Raw genomic sequence first — 26433 nt, forward strand, 5'->3', positions numbered from 1 at the left:
CTCTTCAGCTCAAGGCTAGCGCTCTACCACTTGAGCCACAGTGCCACTTCCGGCTTTTTTCTTTTTGCTTATGTGGTGCTGAGGAATCGAACCCAGGGTCTTGAGCATGCAAGGCAAGCGCTCTACCACTGAGCCACCTTCCCAGCCCCTATCTAGCCTTTCTTAGATGTGTTTCATAACTGCCAAATCACTGTTTTAAATTTTAATTGTAACTTATGAAAACTTTCCCTAAGTTTATTTGAGTGAATATTAGTACTATCATTTCCTATTTTTAAGTGGAAAGGGGCTTGTTGTATATATTTACTTGCATAACCCTTTCTGTAATAGACAAAATATGTAAAGAATTAATGAAGATTATTAGAATTTGGAAAATGAGAACCAAGAAAAGGGCGAAAAGAGATATACTGACCAAAAAGTCACTGTGGTTCTTTTGGCTATGCTTCAAAATTGAGTGTGAGCAAATGCAGCCATAAAAAAATAAAAGTAAACTCAGTTTCAGAATCCATATTAAAAAGTGGAAGGATCAGTTTCTTGGAGAAAGTAGAATTTTTCCTGATACTTATTATAAAAGAAACTTATGAGTCATTATTTAGAGGTCACAAAAAGTTATATATTTTTTGTTTTGCATTTAATTATTGAGTTAGGCTGATTTCCATTTCTTTGGGGAAGGAAAGCTTTTCCTATTATCTATATTCATGATCATTCATCCACCTGTGTGAGTAATGGTTTGTATTAAACAATTGACTAGTAAGTTAACTTAAGTTCACCCATGGTGAGCAAATAAAATCATATTACTCAGTGTATTTATGTGAGAATGGAAGTAGGAAATAGGAAATTTGAGGAGACAGGTGGGGTTGGGATACATGGAGGGGAATGATGGAAGGGATGACACTGATCAAGGTGCATTGTACAAATTATTGAACTGAAATTCCTTTGTACAACTATTTAAAGATATTTTTTCAGTAAACTACTAAATCCATGCTATCTTGTTGTCTCAGGTATCATAGTTCCAAGATACAATGTCTTAGTACATAAACCATTTTTTTGTAATTTCTTTCTCTGACATCTCCTTTCATTTAACTGCGAGCTCTACTAGGTGATAAATCTCATTTTACTCACTTCTAGCTCTAACACTAGTCCTATTGCCATGTGTAGTACTCAATATATGCTTTAATGAATGAATAAAATGTTGACTTTAAGCACATGTATTATTTCTCTTTTTATAATTCAGAATTATGGCTTGGAAACAGAAAATCTCAAAACTCTTTCACACAAGTTGAATGCATCTGCCAAAAATCTACAGAACTTCATAACAGGAAGGAGGCGGAGTGGCCATTATGATGGAAGGACCAGCCGGAAATTGCCAAATGACTTTCTGACCTCAGTTGTGGACCTGATTGGAGCAGCCAAGAGTCTGCTTGCCTGGTTAGACAGGTAAGAATCTTCCACCTGTTTCACAAGTAACCCCTCCTTAGACATCAATTTGAATATTAAATTATTTCTTGTTTTTCATGAAGTGATTGGACAGATAGAAGAGTACCAAAGAATGATCAATAATGATTCATCATAGCATGGGGATATCATCAAATAGATATTAATCTTTTAAACATTTTATTTCCAAATAAATTTGTAGCCAGCAATTAATTTATCTCTTACAAAGATAAAAATATTGATGCTGTTTTTTACATAAAGTATTTATTTGGCTACCATAACAAAATTTATAGTATCAATTTGCTGATTTTATTTCTTATTTATTGGTGATATTAAGAAAGTGGCCACTAGTATTATATATGCTATTTTAAATAAATAAGTAGGCACTAACACTTTCATAATATGCATTGTAAATCTCCTTACCTCTTGTTTTTATACATTTATTTTGTAATGATAAATAAAAAATTTATAATACAGAATGAAAGTGATTAGATTAAAATGTAAATATATTTGGAAATTGTAATGGAAAGCCAGCTGTATTTATATATATATATATATATATATATATATATATACACACACACACACACACACACATATATAATATTTAAGTAGTTATACAAAGTTAACAAAGCAATTTATAAATAAGCTTGCTACTTTCAGTTTTGAATTTTTCATAAAGGATATGCACTATGTTTTTTTGGTTTTTGTTTTTTTATTGTGAAAATACCGTACAGAGGGGTTACAATTACATGGGCAAGGTAGAGTACATTTCTTATCAAGCATTGTTGCCTCCTCCTTTGTTTCCCCTTCCCATCCCTTCCCATCTCCCACACACTCACCCCCCCACCCCCCCCACCCCCGGCCAAAGTTGTAAAGTTCGTTTTTGGGTACAACAACTTGTACATCTCATTGTTGCAATGGGTTACGCTATGTTTTAATGGTAATCTAATTTGAAAGTATTCTGTCTCTCATAAGGAACTCTGCTAGTATACGATTTTGACAGAAATTTTCTTGAATAAATGTAAGTAGGATAGACATAAATCTACACACAAAAAAACCAGTATTATATTTTGTCATTTTGAAAACGTGAAAACTTACACAAATGGAGACAGGAAGAGTGAGCAAATGCAGTTATTCATTGTACATTATGTAAAATTTGAAGTACATAACTTGAGAATAGGGACAGGAAGAAAGAAATGGAGGATAAAGAGTGGAAGGGGCATTGATTTATTGTACTCATAACCTGATATATAGAATTTTAAACTCTTTGTACAACTACTTAGTAATATAAAAATATGGATCCTTATATTAAAAGTAAATTATTTTATAGAGGGTGTGAGATTGATTAGAAAGCATTGTTAACATATGTGGAAACATCATAATGATTTCTGCTTCTCCTATATAACTAATGTAAGGTAAGTAAATTTTTTTAATTTTAAGTGGAAATTAAGATAATTTTGCTTAGTTTAATGCTGTCTAAATTTTTTAAGCAATGCATAATATAAAATGATGGTACCAAATCCAAATTTAAACACTAAGCTATACATTGCTAGCCTTTTGGTAATTAATGGACAGCATGTTTCTTAAACATTAGACATAATTTTTATTATAATTTTCTTGAACTGATCAATTATTAAAGTAATTTCATTTTGAAAATATGTAACCTAAATCTTATTTCCAGTAGTCAGTAGCTAAGATGTACCCTAATCTGTAAGTAATATAGCATACTTATTTCAGAAGGTTTATTGATAAACACAAGCCTAAAGAACACACACTTTATTTAAATATTTTTACTAACACCTGCACATTGCTCAGCTTTAATACTGGCATTTCATAAATTCCATTATGTTTTCTTTTTGCTCTAGTCTTACATAAATGGAGTAATTAGAGAATGATTTTATTTCTTAGTAACAGATTACATGTTTATAAAATCCCATAAATGGCTTTTAACACTAGTAGTCCTTGAGATTTATTGAATTATTACTTTTATGGTAGCATTATTTTATCATCTAATAAGATGCTCTTGGCAAATTCCAAATTCACCTACATATACAAAAACATGTATGTTGTTTACACATATGCAGAAACTCTCTGGTAGTAACCCATTAAGTCAATCATTGGTTCTTTGTTTTTATTTCATAGGAAGAAACAATGTGACAAAAAAAAGTCTGAAAGGACTAATTTAAATAATCTATTTGGCTTTCATTGATGGAAAGGTTCTCACCATGCACATTGTATGTTATACCATATAACACTATTCAGTTAAATCAAAGACCATTTGATATTATTATCATGAAATAAGTACTTACTAGGAAATGAAACAAAAATTTTAACTTTTAGGTGTTCTATTGAAGGTTTTATAAATTGAAGAAGGAAGCAGAATATTTTTGTGATCTTTCAAAGAAAGTTCAGCTCCAGGCTGGCTAGCCTGTATGATGATGGTGCTTTAATAGCCTAAATTTGTTTAAAAGGGGGAAGTGAGAAGGGAGTGAGGGAAGAAGGGAGGAAGCACATGGTGCCAAAGGAGAAAAACAAAGAAAAAGAAATGATTGGCTAGGACAATACATTTGCACTATGGTAAAGATGAGGAGGATCTGCTTATGGTCTTTTTTTGTGGGTTCAAACCTGTGAATTTAAAAGATTTCTTGGGCTACCATGTTGGAGAAATTTCTCTAATTTAAGGCTTTAAAAAGAGAAGTCAATTAGGAATCTTTTTTAGGAATTATTAAGAGAAGTCAATTAGGAATCTTTTTTAGGAATTAGAAATGCTGTTATTCTCAATGATGATTCTGATGCTAAACTTAATAAGAATATCACCTGTTGGCCACAGAACCCTCTAGATACACTTATTTTGTCAGTATAACCCAAAAAGGGTTGTTATAATTTTACAGACAGGGAAACTAGGATTTAAGCAGATTTTAAGTTCAAAAAATGGATTTGTGGAGTCACAGTTCAGTCCTGACAGTCAACTACAGAATCTATCCTCTCTACTGCTATTTGTTGAGATGTTTAATTAGAGAAGCAGTAAGGAAAATAGAAGAATGTTGGTGTGATTTGTACAGATAAATAAGAGATATAAGATCTAGAAAGTAAGGGAAAGGGCATTGGGGATAAATAAGAGGTATAAAGAGGATATTAGAATGGATTCCATTTTTTTCTTCTCCATTGTCCATCATTCATAGACCTGCCTAACATACTGCATGTTTATTGTCTTCATCTGACTGTTCTTCATATTATATATGCCTGAAGAGAGTAGGGGGTTTTTTCAGTCACTTAGTTCAGAGAAACCACAGTTGTGAAGAGTCTTGAGGAAAACAGAAAGTCATTAGTGGATCAAATATTATTGAGAATAGATAGGGTAAGAAATGGAAGTGTTCAGGGAATCAGGATATACATGAATTAACTTGATTGGAAGTTAAAGATGCAAACTCTTTTTTGAAAAAACTTTTTTGTAAAACAATTTCTACTTCAAGATAGCTTTATATAATATAAGCTTTCTGTTTTACCAGTCTTTAATGTTTCAGTGATAATGGAAAAAAATCAAGCAAATTATAAGTGCTGCTAATATATAATATAATATTATATTGTATTATATTATACACCTTGTTTGCTTTTTCCTCTTATATAAATATTTGACTGCTTCTTGGCTTACATAATTTCAAAAGGCTGTAAGGTCAATTTGAGTGTAATACGATTTTATCTACAACTGTGTTAGATGGAATGTTTAAGCTGTTTGTTTTCCTAACAAGTGGTCTAGACTTTTATTAGAGATTGTCAGTGGATATCTGATTAAGTTATGTTTTGATCCTTTTCAAAGAAAAAATGTTTTCTAGGTAGCAGCAGGAATGCTAGTCAACACTCTACATGCCCTCCAATTTTACAAAGAATAGAAAACACATTAATCAAATGATCCTAAAACTAAAATGGCAATGTTCTCCAAACCATTATTGTGAGTTCCTCAAAGCAGCAGAGAACAGAAAAAAGGTTGATTCATCTCTTGGTAACTTGACCCTTAACACTTGTTTACATTTGCTTGCTTGCTTGCTTACTTTCTCCCTCCCTCCCTCCCTCTCTCTCTCTTCCTTCTTTTTTTTTTTTTTTTTGCTGGTCATGGGGCTTGAACTCTGGGCTTGGGTGCTGTCCCTCAGCAATTTAGCTCAAGGCTAGTGCTCTACCACTAGAGCCACAGTGCCACTTCTGGCTTTTTCTGCTTATGTGGGTGCTGAGGAATCAAACCCAGGGCCTCATGTATGCAAGACAAGCACTCCACCACTGAGCCGCCTTCCCAGCCCCTACATTTTCTTCTTGACATAAAATTTTCTGAATTTTAAGTTCTCTTCTATGTACTAATACGTTATAATTCATTGACCTTGTTAAAGCCATATGAATAATACTTCCAATTTATTTCTTTTATGTAATATTAAGGAACTAACACTGACAAAATTTTGTGATTAACTTTTAGAATTATGATGTGATTCCCTCTTTTCTAAATAGATTTTTTATTTCATCTTAAGCTCTAGAATAAAACTAATATTCTGCTTTCTTTTTATAAATGTGTCTAGTCTTTTTTATTTTTGTTTGAATACCTTAAAACTTAAATATCTAATTATAAAGTTTTCACACAAATAATGATAACCAAATATTCTTAACAGTTGTGTTTCTCAGGCGAGGTTTGATTTAATTTGAGATGTTTAAAGTGGCTGCTGTAATTGAATATTGCTAATTATTTAATCATTAACTTTATTCTTCTGATATAAAGTATGATGTACATTAGTTTTAAAAAGTACAATATGGCTAGTTTGATATTTAGCAATGTGTTCATTTGTAAAATGATACATTTTATGTATTAAGAAACTTTTATTACATTAAAAATGTAGCATAGATATATGACTTAGGTTTATTGTTTTATTTTATGTCTCTTGAAGAAAGGACAAAGTAAAAAAACTAGGTAAAAATCTTTAATCTCTGAATAAAATGCTATAGAGCATGATAACTGTTTTTGACAATTCATTGAGTTGATATGCACCATCTTACATAATGTAACAAGTAACTTACTTGAAGACATTCATCTAATATGAAAATTATATTTTATATAGTTTTTGTCCAACAGAGAACATTATTACTTTCCCCCTTGTGTTCATTATCATGTTATCTCTTTTTTGAAGTATTTTTTTCCTTTTTTTTTTATTTGTATACAGGGTCTCCCTGTGTAGCTGAGCCTGGCTTGGGATTTACTATATAACCAAGGCTGGTCTCAAACTTTCAATCCTTCTAGCTCTGCCTCCTAAAGCACTGGGATTACAGAGATGCATTACCACTCCAGCTTTCAACTAATTCTTCAATATTTTAAGGAAGTGAATTTTGATTAAGGAAGCCAACAATAAAAATTAACTTACACATTGATATTTCTATTTGAAAGCTAAAACCTCCTACTTTTTGGCTTTAATGCATGAAAATAATATATAAAATTGTGTTTCTATGAATTGTTTTACTATTTATAGGGAAACTTTATTTTTTTCTCTGATTTTTAGCATTTATACATAATTCTAATTATTTAAAAATGCCTTTCAAGATCATTTGATTTTGGAGGGATCAATGTCTTAGGATAGTGGAAAACTTGAATAGTGAAACTAACAGTTTAGAATGCTAGGAAAAATTATGTTCACAATTCATAAAACCCATTTCCATCTGGTACTTATGTTTCAATGAGAATTATATTTAAAAAACTTATTTCTTTGCAAATTGTCAGGTAAAAACTAAGGCTTTCAAAATCCTTTCATTTCTTCCCATTTTAAATATTGATTTGAATGGAAGGAGACTTTCCCAGAGAAAAAAAAGCCTCAGAGGTGAATCACAGTTGGTAGCTTTACTGTTCATTCTCAATGCATGGTTTACTTGTCTATTTTTAACCACATCCTGCTGGTTTTGACACCTCATCTTTCTTTGCAGTTTTCTTTGACTTTGCCAAATCCAGCTTTATTAAGAGGTTTACAGGTTACTGTGGAACCATATGTAATGTATGTGTTGCACATACAATACGTATCATGTTGTACATTAACAACTGTATAAATGCTCAGTTATTAAATAGAAAAAGATTATTTTGTATTTGTAGTGAAAGTTTATTTTCAGCATTACTACCTAATTCTAATTACTTTATAATTAGAATTAATTTGTTTTATATTATTTTACCTAATTTTATATTATTTTATCAAGTTATTTTATAATTTAAATTATAAAATACATCCTATAATTATAATTAAATTATAAAAGACATCCTATTTTGAAAAGATCATTGAGATCTCTTGATATTGAAAACCTTTTACATATTTAAGGTATAAGATTCTAAGGTGATAAAAAAATATTTATTTTGAAAAATAAGATTTGAAATGTTTCTCTTATGTATGCACATGGGTATTTTCTTCTTCCACGATAGAAAATTGTAGGATAAAAAAATAATTCTATACCAGGAAAAATATTAAGGCCAAAAAAATTGCATCTACAAAATCACATGCCTCATTGTGTTGGTCTTATTTCTTCTCATGTGCTTATCACTTGTCCCTTAGCATCACTTGTCCCATTGAACAGTGGTATTAGCACTGCTACTGTCTGTAGACATATAATAAGCTGGAAAATAGTTAAAAAGAAGCAGATTTAAGAAGCAGAGAGTTAATGGGTAGTATGTGAGTATTATATTCAATTGATAAATGAAAACATCAAAATGTAATGGATTAACATATAATTAGAGAGTTTAAAAATCAAACACAGATATTGTTGACAAGATATGTGTATAATATTATGAAGCTTAAAAGTATGCAAAGTAAAAGTGACAGAATTGAAAGAAGCTCTCAAAAAATCCACAATTATATGTATAGACTTTACTTCCTCTTAAGAAGGGACAAAACTACTAAACAGAAAGTCAGTATGGTTTGGAAGAGCCAAACACCACCACCAAAGGGTATGATACGGGCTGGGAAGGTGGCTCCGTGATAGAGTGCTTGCCTTGTATACATGAAGCCCTGGGTTTGATTCCTCAGCACCACATAAGCAAAAAAAGCCAGGAGCAGCACTGTGGCTCAAGTGGTAGAGTGCTCACCTTGAGCTGAAGAGCTGAGGGACAGCGCCCAGGCCTAAAGTTTCAGGCCCCATGACTGATTAAAAAAAAGGGGGAGGAGGGGTAAGGATATAATTGACTTCATTTCAACCACAAGATCTTTCCAAGTGCCCATAGAATGTTCATTAGATGATCCATATCTCTATCATAAAACAAGCTTAAGCAAATTTTAAAGAATTGAAATCAGATAAAGGAATGAAAATAGGTCCAAGAGGAATGCCCAAGGAAAATAAGAATGAAATGCACTGAGTAGAATTAAAATACAGCAAAATGTTTGTGGCACACAGCTGACACTGTGCTAAAAAGGAAATTTATAGCACTACATAGTTATCAGAACAGAACAAATAACTGTGATGAGCAGAAATCAATTAAAAATAGAAACACAATGGAGAAATCATAAAATTAAAAGGTCAATAAAGAAAAGCTATAAACTGTGCATAAATTTGGTGATTTCAATGAGATATACTTTTCTTGCCAAAAAAGATCAGAATTTAGTTCATGTGAAGTAGAAATTATGAATAATCTTTTTATTTCTTTTTTTAATTGTGAAAATACTGACTATGAATAATCTTATACAGAAGTCCTCCCTTATCTGTGGAGGAGATATTCCACAACCCCCAGCAGATGAAACTGTCAATATACAGAATACTATATATACTGTGCCTTCCATATTATGATAAAAGTTTAATTTATAAATTATGCATGGTGTGAGTTTAGCAATAGTAACTGAAAATAAAATATAGTAAATATAATACCCTGTAATAAAAGGGTAATAAAAAGGTGAATGAGGTCTCTCTCTCCCTTTCAAAACTTTGTATTCTCTGCTCACCCTACTTCTTATGATGATAATGTAACAAAGAGTGATGAAGAGTGATATTCCCGGCACTGTGAAGTATCTCATAATATGGATACATTGAACCAATTAATAATTTGTATCCTAGGTAAGATGTAGTAGTTCAGACAGTACATGATTTTTGCCACACTACTTAAAATGGCATGCAATTAAAACTATGAATTGTTTATTTCTGCCTAAAGTGAAGATACAGCTCAAGCAGTAGCATACCAGTTATGAGTGAAGAGCCAAATGAAAACATGAGGTTCTAAATTCAAGCCCCAGTACGGGCTAATAATCATAAAACCTCAAAGCCAGCCCTGGTAAGAAAGTCCATAAAACTCTTATCTCCAGTTAACCGTTCAAAAACCAGAAGTAGAACTGAGGCTCAAAGTGGTAAAGCAAAAATAGTCAAGGACAGTGCCCAGACCCTGAGACAGAGACAAGAGAGAGTTAGAGACAGAGACAAAAAGTGACAGAGAGGTAGAAATTTAATAAAAGTATATTTCTAAAATTTAATTCTTTCATAAAATTTCTGCTTTTCTTAAAATAGGCTCGAGATTGGTTTTTATCCATATGCAAGCTTTAGAACAGTTTGTTTCGTACTATTAAATTTTGGCTATCCAAAAGCTGTTCCTAGCAATCACAATTTTCTTTTACCTTTGTAGGTCACCATTTGCTGCTGTGACAGACTATTCAGTGACACGGAATAATGTTATACAGCTCTGCTTGGAATTGACAACAATTGTGCAACAGGTATTAGCTAACAAGCTATGTTTCTTTTTTGAATTGTGGAATTTTTGCTTATTTGTTTTTGTTATTGTAAAGGTTGTGTACAGAGAGGTTACGATTACATAAGTCAGTTAATGAGAATTTGAACAGTGTTACCTCTTCTCTCGCTTTCTCCCAGCTTTACTCTCACAGCCCTCTCCCCCACAAGTTGTATAGTTCATTTTCAACATAGGGTCTAGTGAATATCACTGCTACATTTGTTCACCCTTTGTCCCACCATTTCTGTTCTTTCTTTTCCCCTTCCCCAAAGAGATAAACCTACATACAAGACAGAAGGTACAGAAATCAAATAGCAACAAAGAGAAAAACAAACAAAAAGCAAAATAACAAAAAAACTTCTGTTTCTATTTCTTTGAGCTCATTTCAATAAACATCATTTTATATGATCATGTACACATAGCTGTACTGTCAATTGCATATCTCACTAATGAGAAGTATTCTATTTACCAAGAATTACTGGTTTGGAAGTTTCAGGTTCAAAGACAAATGGTTCTAAAGGGTCCAAATATATAAATAATTGTTGGAAAACTATACATATGTACCAATAAACAAAAATCTTATTATCAGAAGATATAAAATGAATTTGAATTTCCAACTAATCTTTATAATAAGATCATAATGTCTATTAGATTCACACTTTTGATGACTATAATTATGCAATATTGATTCTCACAAAATCACGTCACCCATTCAGATCACAATCTAGGGTTTTAACGCTAAGACAGTGTTAAGTTACACTGATGTTTGTACACATAGAGAAATGTACATAATGGCTTTTTAATCAAATTACTTGATCTAAGGTTTTAACTTTGAATAATGCAGGAATCCCAAAATGCTTTGAGAGGTCTAGCACATAATATAAATGTTTGAACAAGACAAGGAGAAATGGTAGATAATGATTTGAGTTTACTAGTAGATAAGCAGCAAAAATTTGTTTGAGTCTGATAATAAAATATGTTGAGGAGGTCTGAGACCTGCAGCTAGTATTCACTATGAGTCTGATGTCAGTCTATTACTGCTGCTCCTGTCTGAGCACCATCACTATCGTTCAATAATGATGCAGAAATACTGAAAGCAGATAATGATATGTAATGTTGCAGAAATCTGGGGATAAATTAGAGAAATTGATTATTTATATTAAACTCTATTGACTTTCATTATCAAGAATAGTTTTGAATTATTTATGGGTTTGGTTTTGGTTTTCTTATATCATCAGGAATTGAATTTAAAGCCTGGACAAACACTCTACACCACTTGAGTCCTAACCCTTTTTAGGTTTTGAGCTTGATATTTCATGTTCTTGATCAGCTTGCTTACTCTTGGTTGGTGTTTTACCACTTGAGCCATTCCTTTAGAATGTGAGTTCAAATTTCACATACTTTTTAAACTAGGTTGGCTTTGAACTGCAGTCCTCTGATCTTAGTGCCCTGATTAGCTAGAATTACCAGCATGATTTTTATTGTTTTGAATAGTTTTTTTTTTATGCCCAGGCAGGCCTGGACTGTGATCTTTGTATTTATGCTGCCTGCATTGCTAGGATGACTGACAATTGCCAGTGTACTTTGTTGTTTGAGAGATGGAGTCTCTCAAACATTTGCTCAGGCCATCCTCAAACTATAGTCCTCCAAATCTTTTTTAACCAGGGTGGTTTTGAACTCCAGTCCTCTGACTTTAGTCTCTTGAGCACCTAGAATTATAGGTGTGAATCACCATGCTTGGTGTGAAGTTCTTATATTGTGTATCTTCCCTCCCCCAAAGTAAGAAATATTGTCAATGTAGACAAATTACAGTAGACCCTTGGTATCTCCTAGTATATAGTTCCAAGGGCGGGGGTCACTATTGGGGAGAATCTGCAAATTCTCAGGATGTATAGAGGTATAGAGTTCCATACCACAAGCCTACGTTGTATCGATACTGTGCAGATAGTAAATTTGAACATCTGTAACTTGAAGCCTCATGAAGTAGTCTATATAACTGTTACAAAATTACTATTGTACACATTAATACTACCCATTGAAAACTAACATTTATTTCTTGCTCTTTATCTCTTATGTTTGATTCAATTTTAATTTTTTTTGTGCTAGTCCTGGGGATTGAACTCAGGGCCTTGGTGCTGCCCCTGAGCTTTTCTTGCAAGGCTAGTGCTGTACCATTAGAACCATAACTCCACTATTAGATTTTTGCTATGGAGGTAAGACTCTCATAGAGTTTCTTGCCCAGGCTGGCTTTGAATGGCGATTTGTAGATTTCAGTGTCCTGAGTAGCTAGGATTATATATGTGAGCCACTTTATTGTTTTCTTGTGTGTTTTTGTTTTGTTTTGTTTTACCATAACAACCCAACTTCTGCTAACGAGCTGCTGTCTTTCAACAAGAACAAAAATTTTGCTTTAGCACTTAACTTTTGCCTTGCTTTTTAATCATCATTTGCTTTTGGAGGGGCATAATTTTACAAAATTAAGGGCATCGAGACATTCAGCAAAACATGATTTAAAAACAACTGACAGTAATACAGAACTGATGGACTGAGAACTGCATCAACAGTACAACCAGACTTAAAAATTAGATAACAGAGTTTTTTTTTCTCAAGGCTAGCACTCTCCCACTTGAATCATTGCTCTACTTCTAGCTTTTTTAGTAGTTAGCTGGAGATAAGAGTCTCATGCACTTTCCTACCCAGCTTGGCTTTCAATCAAATTCTCAACCTCCTTAGTAGCTAGTACTATAAGCATGAGCTACCAGCACCCAGCTGAGTGAATCTAAAGCTAATGATTCCAAAGCTAGAATGAGAGTGAACAAAACTTTCTGAAATACAGTGCAAATAAATAATGATTAAAAAGTGTACATATTAGTAGAAATTTAGATATGACATAATATATTGGTGCTCATATGCTATCTCTTAATGTGTTATTTTTCTGTTATGTGATGTCATCTCTTAGCACTGAGATTTTCTGAGCTCTAATCTATTATGATCCATAGTACCAATAGGAATTAGGATTGATGGATAAAATAATAAATTCAAATAGTTAAGTTTTGTTTCTTATAGTGAAATTATCAAAGATTTAATATACACTCTACTTCTTTGTATTTCCCAGTTTCCTAAATTTGACTTAGCAAGACAAAATGAATGCTTTGTATATTGTAGTAATGTTACTTTAAACTTTATGAAGGAACATTTCAAAGACGAGTACTGAAATTATTTTTAAATAAAAAGTACATAACTTACAAAGAGTTAATATCTAATTATCAAATTAAATTATTATGTACATATGAACCAATATATTTGCTTAGAATCATGTGAACTATCTAAAGACAGACATTAAACTTAAGCTGCCAGTTAAAAAGAGGACAATTCAAATAAGCAAGGTGTAGACTTTTTTTTTTAAAAAAAAGTATTTAGGGCATGCATTTATTACCAGGCTTTCAAGAAATCTCATCTGAACAGTTATGATAGTTATGCTTTGAAATGCACTGTGCTTCAAATTATTTTCCACTCAACTTTAATTATTTTTATTCCCTTTGCAGCAAGATGAGATGATCAATATCTAAAAATAAACCGTCACAAATGACTTTTTTTCCTCTTAATACAAAGGGGTGGTATCATGAAGTAACTGAAAAGTGATTCTTGATATTGGCCACTTATATTTCAAATAATGCTAAAATTAGAAGGAAAAGATAATTTAGTCAGTTTTTTTTTAATCTCCACTTGGAGAAATTTATTTAATCTGTCTTGTCTATTTTACTTAGTGCTACATTTGATGAGTTCAGATAGTTATATCTGAAGTCTTTAAAGACATTTTCTCCAACACATTCTTCCCCAAATAAAATTAATTATACTTTTGAGGAGATAAAAAGGAAAAACTAGTTTTAAAATATTAATGGAAAGAATTCTCACAAAGAAGTGAAGCTTCATTTAGAGTGCTGTCAAGCATCTGAATCAGAAAAATGAGACAGGTACCCACGCACTTCTTGTCAGCATTGGAATAATTGTCATGATGCCTGTCTTAACAGGTATCAGCATAACCTAAAATTATTTTACCGTACCATTTTTATATTCTTCATTTCACACACAAAGCAATGACTTAGATTGTCACTAGTTAAGAAATAAGCATAAAAGTATTCATTTGAAAGGAAAGCTTTGAAAAAAAAGGTAAGCTTTGCTGAAATTTAGAATACTTGGAGCAAAGGGTGAAGCTGAGAACAGTAAATCTGAGATGATGAGACTGGCTTTGTTGCTTTGTGATCCTTTCACATTGGACAGCCATGTTATTATTTCCATCATTTACAAATCGAAATGGTTATACATCAGAATTATTGTGAGAATCCAATTGGATGTAATTAAAGTGGTTCACAAATTTCAAATGAAAGATGAAAAAGGAAGGTAACATTATAAAATGGTTGAAGAACAGAGACTTACTAAAAGGTAATAGAATAAGAACTACATTTTAAAAGATAATGGTATAAAGATTTTTTTCTTCCTCCATTGGGCTTTGGTTGGTTTTCTTGAACTGTGTTTACAGCTAAAAATGAATTATATGTGAAGGAATGGTTCAAGTTTTGTAAAATACCATGTTTTCACCTGTTGAATCCACATTGAAAACTTCCCTTTAAAATTCAAGTCTGACAATATGCTGTTACCTAAACTAGCCCCCACTAGTTTGGGTTTATTGAAATGCCTTTTCATTTTCTTTTAAGACGTCCAGTTTTTTTTTTTTTGTGGGGGAGTCTGTTCATGGGGCCTGAACTCTGGACCTGGGCACTGTCCCTCAGCTCTTCAGTTCAAGGCGAGTGCTCTACCACTTGAGCCACAGCATCACTTCCAGCTTTTTTCTTTTTGTTTATGGGGTGCTGAGGAATCGAACCAGGGCCTCATCCATGCAAGGCAAGCGCTCTACCACTGAGCCACCTTCCCAGCCCCAAGACTTGTCCAGTTTTTAACCTTTCTAGATCCATTTTCGTCCTTTTTGTCACTGGTTGAGTAGTGCTGGAAATATTTTACAGAAAACTATACAGAACAGCCATAACCAACTTAATTATACAGAAACAACTATTTCCAGGCTTTTCATACATATCTATCTATGATATAAATATAGATCTCAATACTGATTTGTTGTTAGTCTGACTTTCTGATAGTTGATTTATTTTCCTTTCTTCTATTTATGCCTGTCAGATTATTTTATTTATGTCTAAACTTTTATTCAAGAAAATAGAAAATATGGGCTGGGAAGGTGGCTCAGTGGTAGAGTGCTTGCCTTGCATGCATGAGGCCCTAGGTTCGATTCCTCAGCACCACATAAGCAAAAAGAAAAAAAAAGCCGGAAGTGGTGCTGTGGCTCAAGTGGTAGAGCGCTAGCCTTGAGCTGAAGAGCTGAGGGACAGCACCCAGGCCCAGAGTTCAGGCCCCACGACCGGACCCCCCCAAAAAAATAGAAAAATATTCTTGAAAGATTTTGTCAAGCACATTAACCTATATAATGTATATGTGCTTTCTAGACATTTGTGTTAACGTCATAATAGTTTACATACAGAAATGAAAGTAAAAAAAATCTATGAACTGTTCTATAAATACACACTTTAAATAAAGATATAGATGAGCATATCAAATGTAAAAACCCTTTCCAGTTTTGTTCTTACTAGAATTTTACTACCTACTCTTTTTAATCTTTAATTCTTGTTTTCTCAAGGTAAATACATGAGAAAAAATAAGAGCTTTTCTGTGACTTGTTGAACTGTAATTTATTCTTTAAAAATTTAGCTCACATAATTGTAAATGCTTAAAATACTGGATAATTTTATAAAAATAAGTAGCTTAGATGGGATTTTTAAAAATTAATTACTTATTCAAGGAGATTGGGCTTTAAATGTATTGGCAATATCTTTAAATTTCCTTTAATTATATTGATGGAATATAAGTATAATAGTACATTTTAGCTTGTTAACATTATATGCCATTTATTCTTTTTTAATACTTTTTATTGTAAAAATACTGTACAGAGAGGTTACAGTTACATGAGCACAGTGATGGGTACATTTCCTATCAAGCATTGTTACCTCCTCCTTTGTTTTTCCCCTACTCTCCCTTCCCTCACACCTTCACAACTACACTCCTCCCTCTTCCCTTCTCTCCCCTCCCCCCCTAAATTGTAAAGTTCCTTTTTCAACATAATATGTTGTACATCTCATTGTTACAGTGGTTCAGCCTGTATCCCTATTTAAACATTTTGTTTTTCCCTTCCCCTCCCCAAGCTGGAGAAGTATATATACAAGATGCAGGGCACGGACATCAAATATAGTGAAAACAGGGGTTATACCATGGTGGAGGAACATACAAAGAAACAAAAAAAATCACATTATAAGTACATTAGGAACAATAACAAGAAAGAAAAAAACCACTTGCATTTTAAGGCAAAATAATGTAATGGACATAGTTGAGAGTAGGTAATACTAGCTCTATGTTTTGAGGAATGGTAAGAACTTGGAAAAACTACTTTATATTTTTGATATTATTTACCTTTGCTTGTAAAAGTAAATCATTACCCTGTTGTATTTTTCCAGGGTTGTATATAATAGAAGCTGATAGAGTGATCTGCAATTTAGTGGGAGCTCAATAAATGGCTGTTAGAGGTATCTTATATTGCAGAAGAGACTTTGGGCACAGTAAACGCAGCTAGTTACTTTACTTTTTTTTTTTAGAGGAGAGAAGGTTGAGAGATTCTCACTATGTAGCCAAGCCTGAACTCCAGTTCACAATGCCACATTAGCCTCCCTAGAACTGGAATTATAAGTGTATACCTCCACACCTGACCTTACCACGCAAACTTTTTTTTAAGAAATAATGTTCTATTTACTTTTGGTATTGACTAGTCATTAACTGACTAAATGAATACTTTTTGTTTTTTGGTTTTTTTAAAAAAAATCTTTTGGTTGAGTGAGTGCATGTGGCTCACATCTGTAATTCTAGCTACTTAGGAGGCACAGATCTGTGGATTGCCGTTCAAAGCCAGCCCAAGCAGGAAAGTCCATGGGTCTCTTATCTCCAATTAACCACCCGAAAAAGCAGGAAATAGAGCTGTTGCTTGAAATAGTAGAGTGTTAACCTTGAGCAAAAAAGCTCCACTAACCCAACAAGTTTTGGTTAGTTTAGGATGCTTTTTAGATTTTAATGTGAGTTGATTGTTATAGCTTAGATTCTGAAATATATTTTGAAGCATTCATGTTTAAATGTAATACAGAAATTAATTTTGATTCTATATAAACTTACCATCTTTAGTTACATATAAATACCTTAGATTTAAAAAGAGAAAATTCAAAATATGTAAAGGCAGTATATAATAGTCATGTAGAATGTGTATTTTCAAATGTATAGAAATACATAGAAATTTAAAGGGTGATCATAAGATGCATAGATACATGAAAAGCCCAACCAACATTGTCTCATAGTCATCTTGAGCACTTTACTATTTTTACTGTATACTCAGGTTTAGCATTTAAGCTTTCCTGAATCAGACATTCTAGGTGACCTGAAAATGGAATTAGGGCTTTTGGGATTGAAACTAGGACATTTTAAACCAAAAATTAGGACAAGCTTTACATATAATTTTTAAACAATATGAATGATATTACTAAGCATACTCATTGAAAGCAATAGAAAGTTGATTTTATTTTTCACTATCTAAAATAAGACTTTTAGTGCAATTAAATTTTCTCCAGCTGTTTTTAATCATAAAAAGCAATACTAATATCTTTTCACAAATTTTATATGATCTTAATATAATAATCAAAGTTAAATATAGAACTATTAGAGATAATATTTAAATAACTTGAAGACCTTTTCTAAAGACACATATAAAACTAAAATAAAAGTTTAAAAAGATGGCAGTTCACTACCCATATACAACGACATCTTCTCAAAGACCATAAAGAATGAGAATGTTTTAGCCAGACAACTGATAATTAAAAATAAACAAGAAATTTTCATAGTATTAAAAAATAACCTCATTATTGAGAGCTGCATATTGTATCAAGGTTCAGAATGAAAAAATGAGTGATAAAGTTGTATGCCAAGACTTTAGCAAATGGCTGTTTAGAATATTGCAGGGTCATAATTTATTATTCTTCCAGCTTTCTGACACTGGCATAGCTACGAGCAAAACCATAAAAATTTACTGTATGTTATATAAAAATAAATGCTGAAATAGATTATTTTCATAGTTTATTTTTACAGGCCTAGAATTTATTCATGTTACCTAAGTCTGCCAAAATATTTTTATCAGATGAAAGTAGCATCATCATCAGTATGAACAAAAGGAGAATAGATGTCTTATATTGCCTTAGTCAAGTTCCTTTAGATAGTAAATAATAGAGTATTATATCTCAAATGGCTGCCTTATTATATTTAAAAATTTATGTGGATTTTATATATATATAAGTTTCCATGTAATATATTTAATATGAAGCATAATAAGGAGTACTCATAAGTATGTCTCCTAATTTAATAACCATTGCTAATAATGTTTTAATTATTATTGAACACCTCTTGGATCTTGTCAGCCTACCTCTTCTCTGAGTCTTTCATCATTGTATATTTTTAACAAAATAGTTTTATATACTTCTTTAAATGTGTTATTTGATAAATTATGCTTTTATTTGAGATTTATAGAAATATATCACTCTATGTCTTTTATTTCCATTTGATATAATTTTGAATCTATTTGTCATTTGTTGTAGCTTCAGTTTGTTTTCCCTGCATACAATATTGATTGTGGGCATATGTTTTTTCTTTTGTTCATAGACTTATGTTTAAATATATACTAAGAGTACAATTGCTAGATAATACAGTTTGGTTATGCTCATTTTTTGTAATTGTACCAGATTATGTCCTCAAGATATCTTTGCTTATATCTTGTACTTTTATTATCTTTCTACTCATAATTTGTTATGTTTTTGTCATATATCTTACTATTATAGTTTATCTTTCCAAAAGCCTTTAAAATTTTCTTGTAAAGTTCCTTAAAAATTTTTATCATTATTCCCATTTTATGTATAAAAATGTAAAGGAGTATGATAGTAAATGATAAACCTCAGAAGAGACTCCTTGATATGCTACAATTGGTATTATACTCTGATTGTTCTTCCTAAAGAATTGAGCTAGAAGTAATGCCAATCCATTTTAAAAAATCCTGTGAAAATGAGTAAAATCTTCATACAACTCGATTTCTCCAGAGTCTGTCAAGAAAGAGTATATTGAAGGGATAAAAGCAATCATTTTCCTCTAAAAGCTTATGAAAGAGAATTAGAGAAATTTTAATTTAGCTCCTATAGCTCAATGTGATCCTGACAAAAACTTAGAACTAACCAAAAAACTAATTTTTCCCAAAATTAGAAAATCCATCTATGTCATGAATATTGCATATAGGAAAAGAATTATTTGCTTCATATTCCTTTGCCTATTAGTCCTTATACCTCTAGTAAGAATAGTTAGGAGAAAGAAGTGGTGACACCATCAGTCTCTTTTGTTGTTGTTGGTTGAGGGTCTTAAACTCAGGATGTGGGTGCTGTCCTTGATCCTTTTTGTGCTCAAAGCTAGTGCTCTACCACTTGAGCCACAGCTCCACTTCATGTTTTCTGGAGGTTAACTGGAGATAAGAGTCTCACGGACTTTCATGACCCAGCTGGCCTCAAACCATGATCCTCAGATCTCAGCTTCCTGAGTAGGTAGGATTACAGGTGTGAGCCACTGGCACCAAGCTCCATGGAGCAGTGAATAGGACAGGGATTTCTATGTAGAGAATCAGAGACTCAAAAGAGAAGCTGGATTTGGAGGTAAAAAAAAAAATTAAAGCTCATATTATTGCAATCTACTTGGCTCTTTCCCCCAAATAAATTCATGCGTGCATTTTTTGATGATCACTTACAATGCATTTATGTATTAAAATGTAATAAAAAAGGAAAGACCAATACTAGAATCTGGTGTGGTATCAACATATAGGGACAGGAACTAGACAGCAAAATAAGAAACATTTTGAACACTTATTATGAATCATACTTTGTCTTGATTGTATCATAGATTATGTATTATGCCTTACGTGGACAATAAGGCATCAATTTTCATAAATGCATAAGATAAAAGCAGCAAATGAAGGAAAATGAAGACATACAAGTTATAGATGCTAATTTTCTAAGGCATTTTACCTCTACTGAAGAAGTGGTTTTTGAATAACCTAGTCTCTAGTCCCTTAGGTGGGTCAGAATGACCACCAATATCAGATAGGTAATTCAGAGGAAATTAGGCCTTAACAAGTGAAATAATGGATGGAAATTGTAATTTACAGTGGTAGATTGAAGAACTGGTCCGAATTAAGTCATTAGGACAAGTGGGGATGACTCAAACTTATAAAATAAAATGGGACAAAAATCATCTTGAAATACAAAATGAGAAAAGACTAGATTTGCATGAAAGTAACAAAATGTAATCTGAGGTTGTTTGTGGGTTACAATGTGTGAGGAGTGACATAGCACCTCTGAAAAAAATAGCACCCATATCTCCAGAAATAAAGAGATACAGCTTGGAAATTGTATGATATTAGTACTGCATTGACTTGTACTCGCTATATCTCCAAGTGCACATGTGCCTTATTTTTAACTTGGTAGATTATATTATTCAAAGTAAAATCTATTATGCTGCAGTAAAAAACAACCTTCACTTCAAAACCCAAAGTAAGAGAGTAGCCTTTTTGAGGATATTACTGGTCATTATTCCAGGGGAAAGGAGAGCACAGTGAAACATATACTGTTCCTTAAAGCTTCCAAATGGAAGTAACTCATCATATAACTACTCAAATTTATTGGTCGCAAGTTACATATCTGTGACAGACTTCAGTGGCTCTAAAAAGTTTACTTTTCCCTTAAAAATAGACAGTGCATATTAGGAAGTCATAATACAATCTACCATGGCAATGAATCTATGAATAATCCCAAAATAGCATTATATTTGCATTTTGAGGACAATAAAGTTTATTTGAACATAAAAACCTGTCCTGAAATTCTGTGGAAAAAAAATTGAATATAAAAATCCCGGTAAAGGTAGAAAGACTTCTTTCCATATGACCATATAAAATGATGCTTATTGAAATGAACTCCAAGAGATGGGAACAAGAGGATATTCTTTTTTGTATATTTTTATTGTAAAAATGTTGTGCAGAGGGGTTACAGTTACATGAACAAGGTAATGAGTACATTTCCTATCCAGCATTGTTGCCTCCTCCTTTGTTTTTTGCTCTCACTGCTGCTTCTCTGCTTCCTAAAAATAGATTCATTTTAGCCAGGCGCCAGTGTCTCACGCCTGTAATCCTAGCTACTCAGAGGGTTGAGCTCTAAGGATCGTGATTCAAAACCAGCCTGGGAAGAAAAGCCCCTGTGGGACTCTTATCTCCAGTTAACCACTCAAAAAACCAGAAGTGGACTCTGAGTCAAGGTGGAAAGTGCTAGCCTTGAGCTGAAGAGCTCAGGGACAGTGCCCACACCCTGAGTTCAAACCCCACAACTGACAAGAAGAAGAAGAAAAAAAAGAAATGTACTCATTACTCATTAACTTCTCTGTACATCACCTTTACAATAAAATTTAAATTAAAAGAAAAAAAAAGAAAACCTCTTTCATCAATAGTGTACTGTTTTAGGGTGTGTTTCTCTCTTGGCATTGTAAATTTAACCTGTTGACAATGTGAGTAGTAGGTTTATTCAAGTATAAAATGATGACTCAGAATTTCTCAGTATTAATATTTACTTATTCTATAGAATCTTTTGTTGTTGTTGTTGGTCATGGGGCCTGAGCTCTGGGCCTGGGCGCTGTCCCTCAGCTCTTTAGCTCAAGGCTAGCGCTCTACCACTTGAGCCACAGTGCCACTTCCGGCTTTTTTCTTTTTGCTTATGTGGTGCTGAGGAATCGAACCCAGGGCCTCATGCATGTGAGGCAAGCACTCTACCACTGAGCCACCTTCCCAGCCCCCTGTAGAATCTTTTTTGAACATATACCAACATAATCCTAGAACTTAATGCTATTAAGTGATTACTGTCAATCTAAACATATTTTTGAGTGCCTAGAAAAATGGTATTGTATAATGGTATTGTATAATTTCTGAAATGAAATATTTTCATTGTCCAAGAAAATGTAATCTAAATAAATAAAAGAGCCCAAGGAATAAAAAATCCCAATATATATGAGCTAGTGAAGTTTTAGAAATTGATACAAAGAATTTGTTATAGTTTACTATAACATAGCTTTATTTTCTGACAACCAAGTACATAATCTTGAATTAAAGAATTAGCATTTATATATTATTTGTGATTGTATCTGGTGTTTATTTTTGCTTGACTTATTAAATTGAATTGATCAAGTCTCCAGTTACTAAGACTGTGTAGATTTTCTTTCCCATATGTTAGATATTCATTCTAATAAGTAACTTGAACATCTGGAAACCAGAAGGGCTTTTCATTATAAAAAATTAGCTTCATTGTATGAATATAGAGTTCTTTATATCTCTTATATAATACAAATCTTTATGCAGAGAAAGGCCTAATTATTTTTGTTAAAAATATCTGCTGAGATCATACATATTAAACTTTAAAACCAAATCACGTTTAAAATGTTTTTAAAACTGTAAAACTGAAGCTATTTTTATACCCTCTATCTGTACAAAATAGAACTGTGAAGAAACTAAATGTACTGTACTAGCTTTACAATTAGAAATTTTGTTTTCAAAAACATGACTTGAAAGTTTCATTTTTGAAAAAAAAAGTTTCATTTTTGTACCTCATTTGTAAAGCCACTTTAAAATGTTTTCATGGAAAGTGAAAATTTAAAAACTCAAATAGAATAAGTATCAGATGTGAACTGAAAATAATTTTATAATGTATATAGAGTACCTTGAGAAATTAAAGAGACAATGTAGTGTAATATAAGGAACCTTTTGTGAAAATATTCATAGTCTAATGAGAGATTAAAAGTAGTTAATCTATAACTGGTGTAAACAAATTATGTACTTAATACTTACTTGGAAAGCCATTCAAAACCTTTTCTTTCATGTTAACTCAAGGTTTCACACTTCCTGAACGGGTGTTCTACCATTTTAGCAGTGTCCCTTTTAAGCTTTAGTTATTTTTTGATAGTGTAGTGATTTTTGTTTGTTTGTTTCATCTTCCCAGGGAGAGCTTCAAACCATAATCCACAATTCTTCCATCTCTACTTCTCACAGGGATGGAACAAACATCTATTAGCACATCTTTTTTGTTGAGATGAGGTCTTACTTTTTTCTTAGGATAGCCTTAAGGTCAATCCTACTCCTCTCCATCTCCTGACTAGTTATAATGACAGTTGTTCACCATCCTGCTTGACTCAAACTATATAGAATAAACAAATTTAATTCATAATGTAAATTAGTTTACTGGTTCCAGAAACATTTCAAATAAAGTCATTCAAGATATAGGAATTATAATTTTGCTATCATAAGTTTTCTAATCCATACATTAAAGTGTTTATTTCACTTCAATCTTGAAGTTTTCACCATTTTGTGGTTTGTTAAAGACTCATATAACTAAAAGTATAATCAGTCTCCTTTTTGCCTCTACTTCCAAATATCTAAGTATTTTTAAAGACATAAGTTCAGACACTTATCCAACTATTTGACCATTAGTCTTGCATTGTCAAATGAAAGAATAGAATGATTGGAACTAAATGGGGCTACAAGATAAGGGGTCAGAAATTTAAAAAAAAAGTGACAAAAGGGAATATACCAAAGAAAAAAGGAAAGAAAAAAAACAACTGCAAAGAGTATATTTTTTTAAAAAAAAAACCTCTTATTTCAACTTCTTGGAGTTCTTTTCGATAAGCATCATTTTATATGATCTTATGCACATAGCTGTTGAGCCCTTGCGATCCTCTCCTAAGAGTATCTTCCTTTGTTCTCACTGTGTGAATATTTAGATTGCCATTTTAGATTGCACAGAAATGGTGTGACAAAGGGTGAACAAATTCAGCAGTTAAACCCACTAGACACTATGTTGGAAATGAAATATACTTCTTTGTGGGGAGCATAGTTGGGAAGGGAAAAAATAGGAGAGAATGGGGGAAAGGGATGACACTGTTCAAAAGGAATGTTCTCATTACCTGACTCATGTAACTGTGACCCCTCTGCACATCACCTTTACAATATTTTTTTAATTGAGGCTTCATTTTAGGTGATTCTATAGGAAAGAAACACAGTAAACCACGTTTACTGACAAAGAATTCGTCTGTGTTTTTCATCACTAAGTTACTATTTTCTTTCATGGACTCCTGTGTCTAAAAAGACTAAAAGCAAGGGCAGTACCTGGAACATGGATATTGATCAATAGGTATTTTTAAGTGAAAAATATCATTGCCAATCTAGTTTCTTCATCTAATATAATTAAGGCCCTGCTGTCTCAAGATTTTTTTATCCTTCCTGGGTATTATATGCACTCTATAAGAGCATAAGTATTCACATTGGGGAAAATAAGAATATAAAACTGTTTCTAAAAGGGCACCTATTTGGATAATACTTCACAATTTACAAAGTATTTCCAAATGTTCCATCTTATTTGTTCCTTCTAATAAAGTTGGAAATAAGATAATTTCAACTCCAGTTCACATGTTAGGTACCAAACTCATACAAATTAAATGACTTGCACAGATACATGGTAGTAAATAATCTCTTCATGTGGAAACCTGTGGATGAACTTACTTATAGATGTATGGAAATACAGTTATTTTCTTAGAATGATTAATTGTGATCAAAGCAATTAGAATGTATCTTCCAACTGACTGCAAATCAGCAAATTTTATATTTAAAAAATGATAGAAATTAAGTTGAGAATTTTCCTCTCATTTGTCTCCTACAGTCTTTATAAACCAGAGAATCACTAAGCTATATACACAGTTTTACAATTTTTTTAGCTTTTTACACTTATTTTGTATCATAGTGAGATATAAAACTTTAAAGCATTGAGCCTGAACTTCAGAAAACATGAAAATCCAACATTCTGCTATGCTTTGAGCTTTTTCTATCTTCTCGTTGAAATTATATTTTGCTATTATTTCAACCTTGTATCTTTTGAATGCCCTTTGCATATTTTTCTCTAGAAACTTGTTATACATGACTTATTCTAATGCTTCAATAAGTTAGTCATCAAGAAATATTATGCCTAGCTGGATGCTGGTGGCTCACGCCTGTAGTTCTGCCTACTCAGGAGTCTGAGATCTGAGGATTGCAGTTCAAAGCCATTCTGGGCAGAAAGTCTGTGAGACTCTTATCTCCAGTAAACCACCAGAAAAACCAGAAGTGGAACTGTGTCTCAAGTAGTAGAGCGCTAGCCTTAAGCTCAGAGCTGAGGGACAGCACCCAGGCCCAGAGTTTAAGCCCCATGACCACCAAAAGAATAATATTATGCCTAGAATAGAACATTTCACTACTGTGATGTTGTTAGATAAGGTACACTGACATTGTTAACTATCTTTCCTTAATGTAGCATTGTATTAATGCATTATAACTAAGCAAGTAGCCTATTGAAAAGGCAATAATCTGTTAATATATGTTATATATTTATACATACAGTGATATATTCCATATATCACTGCATGAAGTAGGTTGAGAATGCATATATAGTTTGGAGGTTGAAAAAAACAAGTACAATTGCAAAATCAGGTCCATTGTTAAGTTGAAAAGAACCTTAGGAATCATCTAATTTCATCTGCCTCTATTTCAATCTGAGGGTAATAATAATAACAGCTAACATTTGCATGTTTTGTTAAGTACAAAGCATTTCCATGACACTTGATGTTCATAGATAAAAAGCACACAGTGCTATTGTCATGGTGTTCATGGCAACTCTTTGAAGTAGATACAAAGTTATTAGTATTTTATTTACTAATTATAGTTGTCTGGTAGAAATAGACTTCATTGGGTTTGCCCGTTAATACAGAGCATGACTATTATAGAAACCAGAGGCAATGAAGAGAGTAGGAAAAGGAAATTTAGCAGATAACTTCGTTTACTCTTTGGACAGTACATAAAGTGCACAGTACAAGGCATTAAAAGACATAATTCTAGGCACAGTTTTATTGCCAAGTAATTGTGTCTATTCAAATGTTTTACTTATTTGTCCTGCAAAGCGGGGGGAGATGACTAGTATGGTCATGCCTACCACACTCTCCCATTGTTTGTTTATAGACCTTTCTTTTTCGTATATATTTTT

At 32.4% G+C, this 26433-nt stretch overlaps 1 protein-coding gene across 4 annotated transcripts in view; it reads left to right on the forward strand.

Moving 5' to 3' along the window:
• The window catches only part of Cnksr2 (connector enhancer of kinase suppressor of Ras 2), a 218586-nt gene that overhangs the window by 41136 nt on the left and 151017 nt on the right, over window positions 1-26433 (forward strand). For all 4 annotated transcript variants that reach the window (XM_013026488.1, XM_013026490.1, XM_013026491.1 and 1 more), the window contains exons 3-4: window positions 1232-1434; window positions 10046-10133. In XM_013026488.1, coding sequence (XP_012881942.1) covers window positions 1232-1434; window positions 10046-10133 — 291 coding nt within the window. The remainder of the gene's footprint in view (window positions 1-1231; window positions 1435-10045; window positions 10134-26433) is intronic.

The sequence above is a fragment of the Dipodomys ordii genome, unplaced genomic scaffold (genome assembly GCF_000151885.1).
Source record: "Dipodomys ordii isolate 6190 unplaced genomic scaffold, Dord_2.0 Scaffold94, whole genome shotgun sequence".
NCBI lineage: Eukaryota > Metazoa > Chordata > Mammalia > Rodentia > Heteromyidae > Dipodomys > Dipodomys ordii.